This window comes from Chinchilla lanigera, unplaced genomic scaffold (assembly GCF_000276665.1).
Source record: "Chinchilla lanigera isolate Chin_1 unplaced genomic scaffold, ChiLan1.0 scaffold00101, whole genome shotgun sequence".
In the NCBI taxonomy this organism is placed as follows: Eukaryota; Metazoa; Chordata; class Mammalia; order Rodentia; family Chinchillidae; genus Chinchilla; species Chinchilla lanigera.
In genome coordinates, this window is record NW_004955502.1 from 255,685 (window position 1) to 271,749 (window position 16,065).

At 35.9% G+C, this 16,065-nt stretch overlaps 1 protein-coding gene across 2 annotated transcripts in view; it reads right to left on the reverse strand.

The window, feature by feature from the left end:
• The window catches only part of Phf3 (PHD finger protein 3), a gene marked incomplete at its 5' end in the record, with an annotated part of 76,418 nt that extends 60,353 nt beyond the window's left edge, over window positions 1-16,065 (reverse strand). Inside the window, 3 exon segments of one of the 2 annotated variants that reach the window (XM_013505825.1) lie at window positions 6,180-6,448; window positions 8,640-8,706; window positions 15,908-16,065. In XM_013505825.1, the coding sequence (XP_013361279.1) occupies window positions 6,180-6,423 (244 nt within the window). 2 annotated transcript variants of the gene reach the window in all.

The following is a 16,065-nucleotide window of genomic DNA, read 5'->3' on the forward strand; positions in this document are numbered from 1 at the left end:
ATGGGCTTCAAAAATAACAATGAAATAAAATTAAACACTAAATGAAAAGAAACTAAAAGATATTAGGGATATAGTGATGGAAAATAAGGTTAATTTTACTTTACATTTTAAATTAAGACCAAAAATTAAATAGTTAATGCAAAGTAAAATATATTTGTTTTATCATATGTCAAGCTAAGGAAAGCAAAAGTAAATGGAATCAAGTAGAAATAAAAGAAAAAAGAGAAAACTCATAACTGTTCTAGTTTGTGTCTGGGTGTCCCCCCAAAGCCTCCTGCGGTCACAGCACAGGCTTTTAGAGTCTGACTGATAATGGCTGTGAGAGCTATACCAGCCCTGGGGCGCAGAGTTTTGCATATGTAAGGGAGAAAAAGAGGCTGCTTTCCACCATTCCTCCCTTTTGCTCTCGTTGCTTTTGCTGTGTTCTGCTGCCCTGAACATTGCCCTCTGCCATGTGCCACTCTGCCTCAGAGCCAGCCAAGTTTGGACAGAAACCTCCACAAACTCTGACCTAACAAACCTTTCCTTCCTTAATTTTGAGCTTCAGGTATTTTGTCTCAACAAGGACAGAAAAGTAACCAAGACAATAATAAACTGCAAAACACAGGCCTTAGGCCAAAATTCTCTCTGAATTTAATAAGTGATACTTTAAAAATTAAAGAGCATTAAGAATACTCTTTGTTCTGCCTTTTTGAGTTTAATTGTTCTTTTTGGCTTTAAAGATGACTTGCAGCAATAATTACAGAAAAATATTTGCTTTAAAAACAACGGACATAGTTTATTAGAAGTGTCTAAATCAAGTAACTCTAACAGAGAAGCTAAGAAATAAGATGGCCAAGAAACAAAAATGAACAGCAATTAAAGCAACTAATATGTTAACATCACACTAGTTTTCACCTATATTTCTTATAAGCAGTGAAATACATTAAGGCCAAATGAAATATCAAAATGGCATTTAATATTATCATTAATCTTATAGAAATAAAATCTTATTCTAAAAGACCATAACTGTACTTAGAAAATCAGTTAAAACTCTCTAATATTCAACTGAGTATACACTTTGATTATATTTTCATAATATCTGCATGACTACTTTTTATGTATTAAACATGTAGCTTTCCTCATACAGGGGAGCCTGAAAAGTACGACCAATGGTGTAAGAGGTATATCAAAACAAGTTTTAAAACACTAACAATTAGTATTCAGAATAAATAAAAAAGGAAAGTTCCAGTGCAAATAATAAATTTTTATATATAGTTGGGTCCACAGTGTAATTAATTTACACAAGTCCTACACACCCCAAGAGAATGTACAAAGAAGTACTGAAAACTGGATTTTACTGGACCAGAGAATAATTACCAAGCTTAGTTTCAAAATATTATCCAATCGAAAACATCCAAAAAGAAGCATGAAGCTATCAAACTTGTAAACGTTTTCTTAATTAATCTCAATGACACATCAGCTCACAAGTCATTTTGCCAGAACAAATGCAATATATTTGTCCAGTGTTACAGTCAAATTCAGACTCTACGATGAGGCAGCTCCAAACTACAGTCATGATTCAAAATTAAAACTCTATGTACCCAAGAAGGACAAACTGGGCATTCTTGGTCATGTGGACACTACGAATGGAGAGTGAATCGTGGTCTCTGAAGGCCAGGAAAGGTAAAGGGGATGTAAGGTCGAGGGACATTGAATAGCAGATACCAAAACACAGATGAGAAGCACTAAGTTCTAATGTCCTACAGCACAGTGGAGTTGCTACAGTTTATAACGATTTATTACATGTAAGAAACCGAAAATTCCAAGTCTCCCAACACAAACTAAGTGAAGAGATTTGAAATGCTAATTACCCTGATTATTACACACTGTATACAAATACCAAATTATCACACTGCACCCCATAGTATGTATGTCACTAAAACTTTGTGTGCCAAAAAAAGGGATTAAATTACACAACTGCTAAGAAAGTTGTGAAATCAATCAACACGTATTACCATACTTTGCTCAGAAGGAAAGCAGCACAAGCTAAAATTCTTTTTTTAAAGACAGCAAAACACTTATCACACGTTAGCACCTATTTTCCTTTACACTTGCAGCAACATTTAAGTATGAATCAACTCTTAGTAAACATTCAGGGTGCCTCCAAGAGTTCAATGATCTTTTTAATTTGCTTAATCCCTAAAAACCAGGCTATATGAGGGTTGTTTTTAACTTAGTGAATGACAACTTTGATGGTAACTCCGCAAGCCATGACACAGCAGAAAGGGGCAACTTAGTTTCATTTAAAAAGTTCAGTAACTATAAGCATTGAGTAAAAGGTTGCTCTCAATACACATATATACAGGATGTGTCACAAGGCAGTGTTACTCTACATAGTAAAAATAAATCAAATGATAGCCATAAAAATTTCAACATACCATATAAAGAAATGATTTCTAGGTGGCACATGCCTATCTAGTACTCTCACTACTCTGGGAAGCTGAGGCAAGAGCATCCCAAGCTCAAGACCAGCTGGAAACAGGCTATCTCAAAATTTTAAAAAACAAAAACCTAAAAAGGGGCTGGGGATGTAGCTCAGTGAGAAGTCCCTGGGCCCAACCCCTGCTATAAAAATACAAAGAACAACAACACCGAAGGTCAAATATCTCAAACCCAATATTCATGTGTTTCCTCAGTGAAATCTTTTTTAAAAATGTATTACTGGGCAGCACATCTAAAAACTATATGCAAATACTGCAATAATACTAGTAATACTTTACACAGTTAAAAGCATTCTGGAAAATAATACAGAGTCAAAAGAGGATCAGGGCTCTCCTGGCTGCTCTCTCAAAATCATTAAGCATCCCAACTTTCTGCACATCTCACAGTGCTGATAGCAATATTTTGTTTCCTATGTTTATAATTTTTAAAACTACTGTTATGACTTCTGGAGACAATGAAATATAATGCTACCATTCAACTACAAGAACAAGAAATTGGCATTTTAACAATTACAAAAAGCAATCTAGTTCAGTGTAACAGAAAATAAAACACAGCTGCTATGGGTTTGCTAATTTTACAGCACTGCAAAAATCAGTTACAACATAACCACAGTCTACAGCTCATCCTGTCCTGAGAAATACGAATAGGATCATTTCCCTACTTGGCTCCTCTAGTCAAGGAAATCAGTAAAAATCTACAGATTCAGGTAGAAACAACCAGGTAAGAACAATGTTATTTAACAATGTTATTTTTACTTTGTAACAAAAAGCTCAAGTAATTTATAAATAGCTAAAAAGCTCTTGTTGGCCAGGCAGGTGGCTCATGCCTGTAATCCCAGTACTCTGGAGGCTGAGGTAGGAAGACTGCTGTGAATTCGAGGCCAGCCTGGGCTACATAGTCAATTCAAGACCAGCCTAAACTACACTGAGAGACCTCATCTCAAAAAAAAAAAAGTTACTGTCCAAACAGTGTTTTTATTAATGGTTACAATAAAATTTCTTCTTTGAAACTCTCTCCTAAATCTGGTATTTCAAAACCAAAAGTTAAAAAAAATTTTCCAAAACGTTTTCTATTTTGCCATCCTTAGAAAATGTGCAGGTTGGCCAGACGTGGTGGCGCACACCTGTAATCCCAGCACTCAGGAGGCTGAGGCAAGAGGATCTTTGTGAGTTCCAGGCCAGTCCAGGGTACAAAGTGAGCTCAAGGCCAGCATGAACTGCATGCTAAGACCTTGTCTCAAAAAAGAGGGAAAAAAAAAAGAAAAAAAGAAAAAAAGAAAAGAAAACGTGTAGGCCTTCTGTTGACCCAAATATCCCAAAGGGCAAAAAGAACTTTCAACAAATTAACATAAATCCCCTGCCTAATAGCACAGAGAAAGTTTAGTATTTCTGAACTGAAGTTTTACCATCACCGTAAGCTTCCCCTTGTAATTTTCTGACTTTAATCTTAAAAACATACACACTACATATACATGAACAGTTTTGTTACAGAATAGAAGATAATTATAGCAAACAAATGTTAAGAAAATTCAAAAACTAATGCTACTCAAGTCAAACTTTAAAAGATAGCACAATCATGAACAAGTATTAAGCCTCAAAAAATTTAAATACTTTAATGAGGGTGTTTTAAGTGTTTTAATAGGAAAAGAAATGTTCACCAAAACTGAATACTTTCCACAGCAATAAAAACTTTTTAACAGAAATCAATTTTTAAAAAAGAGGACACCAATAAGAATAGTAGTATGACTAGAGAGTAGAAATTTCGTAAGTAAAAAAAGTCACACAGGATGATATAACTGCCAATTCCAATTCCAGCTCGTATACAACATCTTTGAAGGGAACTGTAGAAATATTAAATCAGTGTTCAGCCTGGCCTCAGACTAAACTGGTAAACAGTGTGCATATAACCAAACACTGTCTACAGTGTCAACAGTAACAATATAAAGATAATTAGAACTGCTGTACTGACGCAAGAACCAAAGTAAAAAACTTAAACCAACATATACATAAAAAAAATTTTAAAGCTTTAGAACATTTAAAATATAAGAACAATGTAAGCCTATGCGATAAAACAACACGATGTAAATAATTTGAAGATACATCATTAGCAAGTAATTCAAAATCCCCCAGTATTCAAGTGTGGTTAAAATGAAGATTCCTAGTATTCAGTGTTGAGGCCTTCGGGCAGAGTAATCTGACACATTCATAGGTCAAAAGCAGACCACCCCTTCCAAACTTTAAATGTTACTACATAACTTTAAAGACAAAACATTAAAAGGAAATGAAAAACATACTGAACTGCACTTTAGAAGAAGTCTACAATCACTGAAAAACAAACCAACATCACATAAACCTGTGAACTATCTTAGGGAATGGTGAGAAAGCCTTATTTAGTTCTCCACAAGAGACTGATTTACCTTTATCTAACGTAAGCTTACACAAGAGCTACTGCTTCAAAGTTCACAGTAGTATTTTCTTTGCTTTACAAAAGGAAAAACTATTTATTTTTCTATATACTAACATGACACCAAAGTAATTTCTAATTCAACATAGTTTAGCCTAGCAGAAAGTTAATAACCTCTTTTTTCCCTTCCTTCCTTCCGTACTCAGAACTGAACTCGGCCTTCTCACTGAGCTCTGTGCCCTGCCCCTTTTTTTGCAACAAAGTCTTGCTAAATTGCCCAAGCAGGGCTTGAACTTGGGATCCTCTTGCCTCAGCCTCCCAGTGCCAGGATTAGGATGTGACCCACATGCCCAGCCACCATACTCATTCTTCCAGCTTTTCAACTATAGATTCTAGAACAATGCTGTCCATCAGCAATATAATGGAAGCCACATATGTTACTTTAAATGTTCAAATAGCCATTTGTAAAAAAATAATAATAATAGTAATCCTGGGGCTGTGGTCCTAGCTACCGAGGTGGCTCAAGTAAGAGAGCTGCTTAAGCCCAGAAATCCTGGGATGAGCAACACTGTGAAACCCAGCCTTAAAAAAAAGAAAACATGAAAAATTAATTTTATTTCACCAACAATATCCAAAATTATCACTTTAACACAACCAACTTAAAAATTGATGAAATAGTTTAATATAATCTTTTCATATCGAGTCTTCAAATGCTACTGTGCATTTTACAGCACATTCAATTAGGACTAGACTTCAAGATACAAACAGTCGTTGCATGTGGCTAGTAGTTACTGAAAAGGACAGCACACATCTAGAGTTCTTTCTCTGGTTTTGAGGTAGATATACAAAATATGAAATGAAATTATAGCAAAGAATATACTCTAGGGCTGGAAGGGACAGCAGGCCTGGGGTGCAATGTCCCAACTTTGGAGGCAAATCCCTTTTTGCTAGTGAAAGTCCCTATTTACATCTATTGCAACAGCATTATTAATAGCACCAGCTGTAATTCTCACAAGCATTCTATACAGGATGACAAATTATATGGTCATTCTACCTATAGCTTATAATACCCTTAAATATGATTCTACACTCCTTCGAAGAAAATTTAGTATAAAGTCTAATTCTGATGCCTGGAAAAGCAGCTCTAAATTCAAAGGAAAGAACCCTAAATTCACTACCCTCATCATCCAAAAAGAAAAAAAAGTTGCTGAAAATTCTTTTCATTTTAAATTGCAGACTAAAAAAAAAAAGAAAAAAGAAAAAAGAAAAAAGAAAAAAAAAGTAAGAATTACCTGTTGAACAAGGCATCTGGAAATTGGGATCATTGCTATCCAAAACAGGCAAACAGAACTGGTTACTTGCAGATCCTAGCATAGGATCCTTATCGCTGAGCATGTTCTTCAGCGAGTCCTCTAAGACATTTTGACTTGCACTAAAATCCTCACAGACTTCATTCTCCAGGTTGGATCCTAGAAATAGGGCATCATCTAAGTGTTCAGTAGGAATTAAATGATTAAATGTATCAACTATATCCATGAAGACTTCTGTGTGTCTTTCAGCCCTATAGAAAGACAAAAAAAATACCATAAGAAATAAAGCTATCAACTGAAAATTACCTAATACCAAATTATTTTAATAGTTTTGAGTCTAAGAACACACTTCTGAATTTTTGTTTAAAAAAAATCCTCACTGATTTTAGAATATACATTTGGAATGTGGAACAAATCCTTACTAAATAATCTTTATCATGCATGTAAATATTATTTTACCAGAAACCCTATGAAATGTTTACTCAATTCATTATTTCTAGGGAAAAACCATGTATAGTTCATTAATTTCTCACATTTGAAAGAAATTACATGGCTTAAACATAAACACCGTATGTTTTAACCATAACACTTTCATAAATTAAAAATCAAACACTGCTTTTACAGTAGGTCCACATAAGAGAACTAACATCCAACCATTTAAATGATACGGAAAAGTAATATATAGACAAAAACTCATTTTGTGAGAGTAGAGGAGGAAAATCCAAAGAAACTATTAATTAAATCCAACAAACCAAAACAGAAAGTACAGAGGCACGCAAAGACGTGCGTGCACATGTAAACACCGGGGGGGTGGGGGTGGGGTTGCTTTTTAGGACAAAATGAGAAATATTACAAGAAAACAGTCATATGTATTCAAATTGATTTTAGTGAGCTATGTATTACCTACACCAATATCGTTAGTCTCCTACTTGAACTATACCTACAGAGTATTATTCAGCAAAAGTCATCTCAAACTTTAAAGGAGAATGAACTACCAAATTAAATTACTGAATTATTTTCGATACTGGTTTTAAATAAAGCTGAACCAACATATTCTGTGGCAGGAAGAGGAATCAACAAAAAAAATTTAATATTCAATTAGAAAATTACTCAGAATATCCTCAGTTCTATAATTTCAAAGATTTTTTTAGATATGCTTCAAATCTACTAAAACTCTCAAACTGGTCTTGAATTCTTCCCCTACGAAAATGAGAGCAGAAAATTCACGTATACTCTACCATTTACTGGGTATGTATCATATGCCACACTGTGATAAATACCTTGCCCGAATTTATATAACTTAATCCCCCAAATAAATAGGATCTATTATTATCATGTTGTTGCTGCTGCTTTGGGTTTAGTATTTTGTAATAACAGGGATTGGACCCCGGGTCATCTATCTCACTGAGCTACACCCATACCTTTCACTTTTTTGAGACATGATCTCACTAAGCTCCCCACATCTTGCTTTACCAAGAAAATGCACTTAATTTAAATGGCTTTCCCAAAGCCACAAAGCATAGCCAATATTCTAAGCCAGGTTTCAGGCTCCACAGCCCACGTGTAACTGTCAAGTCTTTCACTGAACTAAGCAGCTGAAAAATTTGACTCCTTAAAGGATCCTTGCCCTCACATAGGTTAATCCCCTTCTACACAAAAGACTTTTGGTATCTCTTCTCAAAGTCTGCAACTTATTTACACTGAAATATTAATAAAACACTGAAAGAAATTGGGTTTTCACATGCATTCTTGGTGATGAAAAGTTTGAAAAAGTTCCTTTAAGAACACAATATGAGGGCTGGGGATTTAGCTCAGCGGCAAAAGCGCCTGCCTGCCAAGCGCAAGGTCGTGAGTTCGGTTCCCGGTACCGGAGAAAAACCAAAAAAAAAAAAAAAAGAACACAATATGATCTCACTACCTAAGAAAAATTACTCACTAGGAATACTTCTATTTTGTTTTTAGGCTCCAAAGAAATTCCAACATAATATATTTAAGTAATTAAAAATAAATTTCCAAAAACATTTACTAATGTTTCCAAAATTAAACAGACCAGAACTACCAATGAATTCATTAATTTGGATAGGCTGGACTCCTAGCTTCACCACAGGCCAAAACTACTTTCATTTCAGAGTTGCATCCAATTTGTAGTCTTTTTTTTCTTCAGATGAACCAAAAGGCAATTCCAGCTCTAGAAATAACTGTTAATTTTCCCTCTACAAGCTACTGGGAAAACAATGCATTTATTCCCATAGCAACAGGAGGCTCATAAATTCAACAAACTTCACCTGATGTCTGTTACACTAAATATATATTAGGCGCTTTCAAGTTGTGGAACATTCAGAAGTTGTGGTCACATAAGATCACAAAGCCTTATGGAAGACCAGCCCATTCTAAACAATTTTCTAAATGAGTGGGGGTTTTTCCCCAGTAAAAATGCTTTACCAAAAGTGCCTTCAGAAGCTGGGGCCAACTGTTTAAACTCAAAAGATGAGATCTTCTCTTCACAAATCTATTTTAAAAAACAAAAGAGTAAATCAGATGGTAAGATGAGTGAATCAAATGTCCACTAGTGTTTTAGTCAAAATTAGTGTGGCTTATAAGGTGTGTTTCCCTTCATTTACACAATAGGCATTATCAAAGAAAAAGATTTCCTTGGTCAAAAGTGGAGAAAGACTGAGTATAACAAAGCTATCACAATACCTTCTCTTTATTCAACTGATGTTTACTAAATAGCTACCAATGCGTGAGCCATCTTATTAGATCAGTGAGAATAGGAAACTTCTAAGACAAAATAAAAGTATAAAGTTTCCCAAATTTTGGGCCCAAAGAAGGCACTTTCAAAAGGATACATCACAAAACAGTACTCTGTTAAGTACATTTTTAAGGAAACCGGTTACAAACTGTGAGTCTGTTTTTCTTTAGGTGCTTCCAAATGGCTCTGCAGAGGGAATCCCAAAGGTGGAAAAAAGTCCAAAATAATAGTAACATGGACACCTAACACAACTATCTTGAAAATAACCTTTATCAGAGGCATGAAGTAATTCACTTTAAAAAAATCAATTTCAGGTATTAAATGCTCACGATCAAAAATAAAAATGTTAAGCAGAAGAGCAAATATTAACTGTGGAAATATTTACTCAAAATGGACATACTAATCTACTAAATGCAATGTGTACTGAATCATAGGACAGAAAAAAGGAGAGCACTGGAAGAACTGGTAAAATCATAAGAAAGTATGTAATTTAGCTAACAGTAATGTAGAAAAGTAATCTCTTAGTTCTGCTAGTCACTAGTGTTAATAATCAAGGAAACTTTCAGGCACACTAGTGCACACCTGGAACCCAGCAATTCAGCAGGTGGGGGCAGGAGGTTCACAAATTTGAGAGGCCAGTCTGGGAGTCACAGGCAGATGCTGCAAAAATCAAGGAACCTGAATTAAGGGTACCAAATAAATCTATACCCTCACTCCAACTTTCCTATAAATTTAGAATTATTTCCAAACAATACCTAGTAATGCAGGAAAACAAACATGAGATCTAATTAAGGAGAAAAATCAGTAACTGACTTAGTATCTTTATTAATAATGCAGACTGCTTTTATCTTATCAAGTTCCTATTTCTTAAGCTGAAATTTAAATACTTTCTAACATTTGGCAATCTGAGCTTATTAAAACACAGCAAGTTTATTTAGTGTATTTTAAATGACTAATGATGTGTATTTTTTTTTTCTTTTTGAGACAGGTCTCACTATGCTGTTCAGGCTGGCCTTGAGCTCACTTTGTAGCCCAGGCTGGTCTCAAACTAGCAACAATCCTCCTGCCTCAGCCTCCAGAGTGCGGGGATTACAGGCATGCGCCACTATGCCCAGCTGATGTGTATATTTAAATCAGTATTAGTTATGCCCATACTAAGTCAGAAATTATTTTGTGCTCAGAATCAGAAGTCATGTATACAGACAACAGAATGCAAGCAGCTAAGTCAGAGAACTGGATAATGTGCTTATAATTAAACTACCCATTCATTCTTGTATTTAATAAAAATCTACTACAAAGCATTATCATTAGCATGCACTAGTGAAACAAACCTTAGACTCAAGCTCAAGGAACTCACAGTGCAAAACACAACATAAAAATGTAACAATTACAAAGGCATATAAAACATCTAAACAAAATACTAAGTGCTGCCAAGTGTGGTGGAGCAGGCCTGTGATCCCAGCACTTGGGAGGGGAGGCAGGAAGACTGAGTTCAAGGCCAACCTGCACTACATGTGAGACCCTGTCTCCGAAAAAAAACAAATAAAACCCAAAATATGAAGTGCCATACTGGGATAATGCAGGTAGTGTCACAAAGGGTCAAAATCAGGAAGTCTGGAAAGGATCAACAGGTGATCTATGATCTGCACCTTAAAGGTCCAGAGCATATTCCAGGCAAAAGGAAAGCAGATGCTAATTATGGATGGCTAAATTCAGTCCTAACAGACTGTTTATAAAGACTCAAAATACAAGTAAAACTGCTTAGTACTAACATTCTAACTAAACTTTAATCTGAGCCCAAAGATATTTTCTATTTTAAAATATTTGTTTCTGCCAAGCATGGTGTTACATGCCTGTAATCTCAGCACTGAGGCTGAGGCAGGAAAGATCACTGTAAGTTCAAGGCCAATCTGGGCTACATAATGAGTCCAAGGCTGCCTGAACATACACAGTGAGATCCTGTTTCCAAATAAAAAATGACAAATGTTTCATCTGTAACTCTAAAACAATTATACTACAGCCATATTTATAGTAATAAAACCAAATTATATTTCAGGTACAAATAGAATGAGGAAAAAAATTATTTTAAAAATGTATAAACTTTTAGAGGCTGGGGATTTAGCTCAGCAGCACAGTGCCTGCCTGACAAGCGCAAGGCTGTGAGTTCGATTCCCGGTACCATAAAAAAAAACCAACCCCCCCCCCAATGTATAAACTTTTAAAAAAAGGAAAAAACACATTTGTATAAAAAGCTACTTTAGATTAAAAATGCGTCAATTTTTTAAAACATCTTCAAAGTAAGCCTAAGTATTTTACACTATAGTACTTTTTAAAGAAAATACAAATAAGTTTAAACAAATTATCAAAATTATCACAGCTTTGAATGTATATGACAATAAAGGTCTGTCTCATGTAATGTGTGTGCAGGGGCTGACACTGAGAGGACAAAAAAATCATAACAGTGGTAATGGTGATTCTATGCAGTCTGTATATGTCAGTGAATGAAGATTTCACTAACGGTGATTTTTAGCCAAAACCTGAAGTGAAGGCATGATCATAGCTAAGAGCAATGCAGGCAAAACCCGACAGTGCAAAGGCCCTGGTGGAGCACACCAGATAACTTCCAGCTTTAACATCACAGTTCAAGTTAAGCTGTCAACTTTAAACATGCTAACGTGAAAAAGTTTCCGAGGTCAGTAGCAGTCAAAGAATACAAGTATGTTGTGCATTATAGCTCATGCCTGTAATACCAACAAGCAGAGAGACAAAGTAAGGGAGGATCAGAAGTTCAAGCCCAGCCTGGGCAACTTAGCATAACCTTGTTTCAAACTAAAAAAATTTAAAAGGGCTAGGAATTACAAAAAGGGGGAGGGATGTAGCGCAGTGCAAAGACCCTGGGTTTAAACCCTGAAAACCATAAATGAAGGAATGAATGGATGAACTACTACCAATAACAATAAAATATAATACATACTGTGCTCTGACTTCACACCAGGCACTGTTATGCACAGTTTACCTCAGTAAATTCTCAATCAGAGGTAAAATGTAAGCCAGAGGACATGTGGCCATGTTCAGAGACTTTTCAGTTATCACAACTGGAAAGCATACTACATGCAACTGTAAATACAGTACACTGCATTGCACAAAAACAATCCTCCAACAAAGAACTGTCCAGCCAAAATGTCAACAGTGCTAACACTAAGAAACTGTGCTCCACATTTAAAATTCACTTCCTATAACAATCCTGTATTACAATTATACCAAATATTAAACTGGAATTACGGAGATAAAATTATTCGCTATAAGTAGTGGGGCTAAAGTATGAACCAAAAAAAATCTCATTCTCTCTTCCTGTGTAGGAACCAGGGATACAGCTCAGCGGCACAGCACCTGCCTGGCATGCGCAAGGTCCTGAGTTCGATTCCCAGTACTAAAAAAAAAAAAATAGTCAATGTCCTTACCACTACCCTACGTTAGCTTTTTTAATGTTTAAAATCTTTAAATGTTTATCATGCAGAACACTGCTCTAAACAACTTCAATGAATTATAACCATTTAATCCTCACAATCACAATTAGGCAGATACTACTATTCTCAATGGACAAGAGCTAAAGCTCGCCAAGTTACACCCAACATTACAGAATGACAACTAGGGCTAAGCTACATGACACCAAGGTCAATTTTTAACCACTACGACAAAAAAACATTAAAAATGAGTCACAGATAACCTAGGGTAGAGTCAAGGAAAATTAGTAAATGTTAAGCCATATGTTATGACACAATTCTACGAAGTACTATTCTGCAAAGCAATGCAACCCAGTGCTCAAACCTAGACCAAATACCTCATACCTCATTTGCTCCTCACACCTACAGCAAATTCTGGTCCAGCTTCATTAGTTAGGATTTATTGTCAAGACCTCATAAAGAGAACCAAGGGTCAAAACAACTGTTCTGCAAGTACTTGGTAAAAAGGACATAGACAGTATAAGACATGAAGGGTCTGCTGTACAGATACCAAGAATCAAAGCAGACCTACAAACAGATCTATCAAGTATAAGTTGGAACTGGCAAAAGCAGAATTATATTAGCTGACATTAGTAAGAAAAAGTTAACTTCGAAGTTTAACAGTTATTTTGCCCTTATAATTGACATTTTATGACGCATCACACAACTGAATTAACCACAAAAGTAGTGGAACTAGCTCATCAAACTAAGGCCTGTGTCCAACAAATGTGCACTTGTTAGTACTTACTACACAATGCACCAAGCCCTGGGGAAGTGTATTACCTCAGTTCTTCACAAGGACTCTGTCAAGTAGGTGCAATTATTATGTCTTTTACAGAACAGCCAATTGAGACCCAAGCAAGTACACAATCTTCCACCTAACTCGAAGTAATTCCTAAGCAGCACTTTTAAACTACTGTACTTTACATCCTCTACTTAAATAACATGCATTAATTTTTCTGGTTTTAACATATAAATAATATTTTTAAAAATACTAAGAAGTGACTCATTCTTCCTCCAAAATAATGCAGGAAATACGCATTTAGCTACCCTAAAACAAAAAGGCTATTCTCAGTGTGTATGAACCGTATCATCTGGAGGAAACGCTATCAACTAAAAACTTTGTAATTTATTTTCCACGGTCAAGTTTTACATTTTCATGTACTTATCTCACACCAACTTTGAGTTACAATATTTAATTTGGTCTTTCTACATGTTCTATCCCATTCAAAACTCTCTAATAAAGATTTTCCACACAAATTAAAACTTCTGAGGAATACTTTAAAATCCTAACAATGACTCTACACGGTCTCTTCATTATAGAAATGGCAATAGAAATTTAAATTTTCTGACCATTAAAAAATGTCTAGCTTGGACTGGGGATACAGTTGAGCAGCACAGTGCCTGTCTGGCAAGCACAAGGTCTTGAGTTCGATTCCTGGTACCAAAAAATAAAAATAAAAAATAAAAAAATAAAAAATGTCTAGCTTAAAACGTAATTATGAAAACTATTTGGTAGTTTATACAATGCCCTGTAACTCCTTTTTTGCTTGTCTTTGTTTTTGCAGAACTGAGGATTGACACCATGGCCTTCACACTGAGCTCTATCCCCAGCCCTTTACTTTTTGAGACAGGTTTTCACTAAGTTGGTAAGGTGCCCAGGCTGGTTTAGAACTTGCAAGCCTCCTGCCTCACCCTTCCAGAGTGCTGGGACTACAGGGGTGTGCTACTATGCCTAGCTATACACAATGCCTTGTAACTCTTGAAATGCCTCCCTTTTTGGACTCTAACATACTGGTTTAATGTCTCATATTCTCTAGCTTTAATTATATTCCTTAAGTGTAGAAACAGCACCCAGGTCCCAAACATTTTTAATTAAATCATTATTGTATCTTTCTCAGTGCAATTAAGTAACAATAATTAAAAGAAAATGGCTTTTACTGTTTTCGAAATTCCAAATAAATCATAACGGTTTGCAAGACATTTCTGCAGTTTAAAAAACAAGATGCCTATGTTTCTGAAAACATCCTCCAGGAGTCTCAGAGGATACTCCAAGAAGAAACAAAAGAGATATAGAGCCCAAGATCTGTTCTGGAAATGAAAAACTAAAAACCACCTGTAAGCAAGAAAATCTGAAATGTGGATGAATGGATACACTATATTTAGAATCCGCATTCTGAACCTGGAACTCCTTCATACTGTGTGGCAAATTAGTTATGGGTAATACAAAAACCTGGGTGCTGACCAAGGAAGCTCTATTATCTCATTTAAAAATAAAAAAGACATCTTCAGAAAAAATTAAAACATAAAAATTTTATGAAAAATTATAATGGAACTTTATCATTTTTAAAAGTCCATTTATTTAAGCAAAAAATATCCCCCCAAAAGCATATGACCATATCAAGAAAAACAGGAATTATGATGTGTTTTGGCACTCAAAATACAGACCCTTATTCGTAATTTTCATTCACTAGTTTTTCCAAGTATCCTCTATACTATGTAAGAATCTGAAATCTTAACGTAACTGACGGTAATCAAAACAGTCATTTGCTACAACTTTCATCAATAATACATTATAAGTCAGAGACTATCAACCTTTCCCAGCTCATTCTAATACTCGATATACTTTCAGTTTTAATAACATGACTTTCAATGATTACTATTAAGATAATTTTTCTTCAACTTTTCCATTTGAAATTTTTATTTGGCTAAACCTATTTTCACCTACGTTTATACTGACCATTTCTCTTCGTCTGCCCTAGTGGATGGAGTATGCAACACACACCCAATACCATAGAACAGGATAGTTATCTGAGGCCCACTCCGACAACACAGAACATCAGTTACTAACGCAGGGTCTACAGAATTTCACTGCCCACCCCTCGCCAGAGGCAACAGCAACGTAATACACTCCATCTCCCACGCCTTCCAGCAACTGCACCTATAACGCAGAAAAGGGAAATGGGAAAACCGCTCCCATCACTCGCTGGTTATCACTCTGCGGTCACTGGTACAGCTATCAAACAAACCTTTAAACCTAAAACTGTAATTCTGAAATGAAAGTAGCCCATTTCAAACAAGTACAAATATTTTTGCTAGGGAATTTACTGACGATTGTGTGGCTTAATCAGAGCCACGACAGTAGTTAAAGTCTGCCTTAAATTGTTACTGTCACTAAAAAAAGTATACTATTTAAAAACAACAACAGTGGTGATGATGGCGGTAACGCAGGGAAGAATCGCTGCGGCAGTGAACACAGAATGGGAAGAACGAAGCAGAGAAAAGGGCTACGCGGGAATAAAAGTTAAAAATCTACTACCTGGAGTAACTAATCTTTGTACTACACCTTGTGTGCTCTGGCACAGAGCTGCAAATGCAAAATCACAAGCGTGCTACAGCACGAAACACCTTTTTCTTTGACTCACGCGTCTCTACTATCGCAGACACAGCCTCACCTACGAACACTCAAAGGACCAAGGCTCAGCAAGGTCTCCAAAAGGTGGGAAAGGGACAAGTCAGGGGTGCAGTCCTGGAGATCTTCCCCCTCCAGTTGAAACCACACGGCAGAAGTCCGACCCCACACGCCCCGCGGAGCCGCGCACGGTGCGGTGCG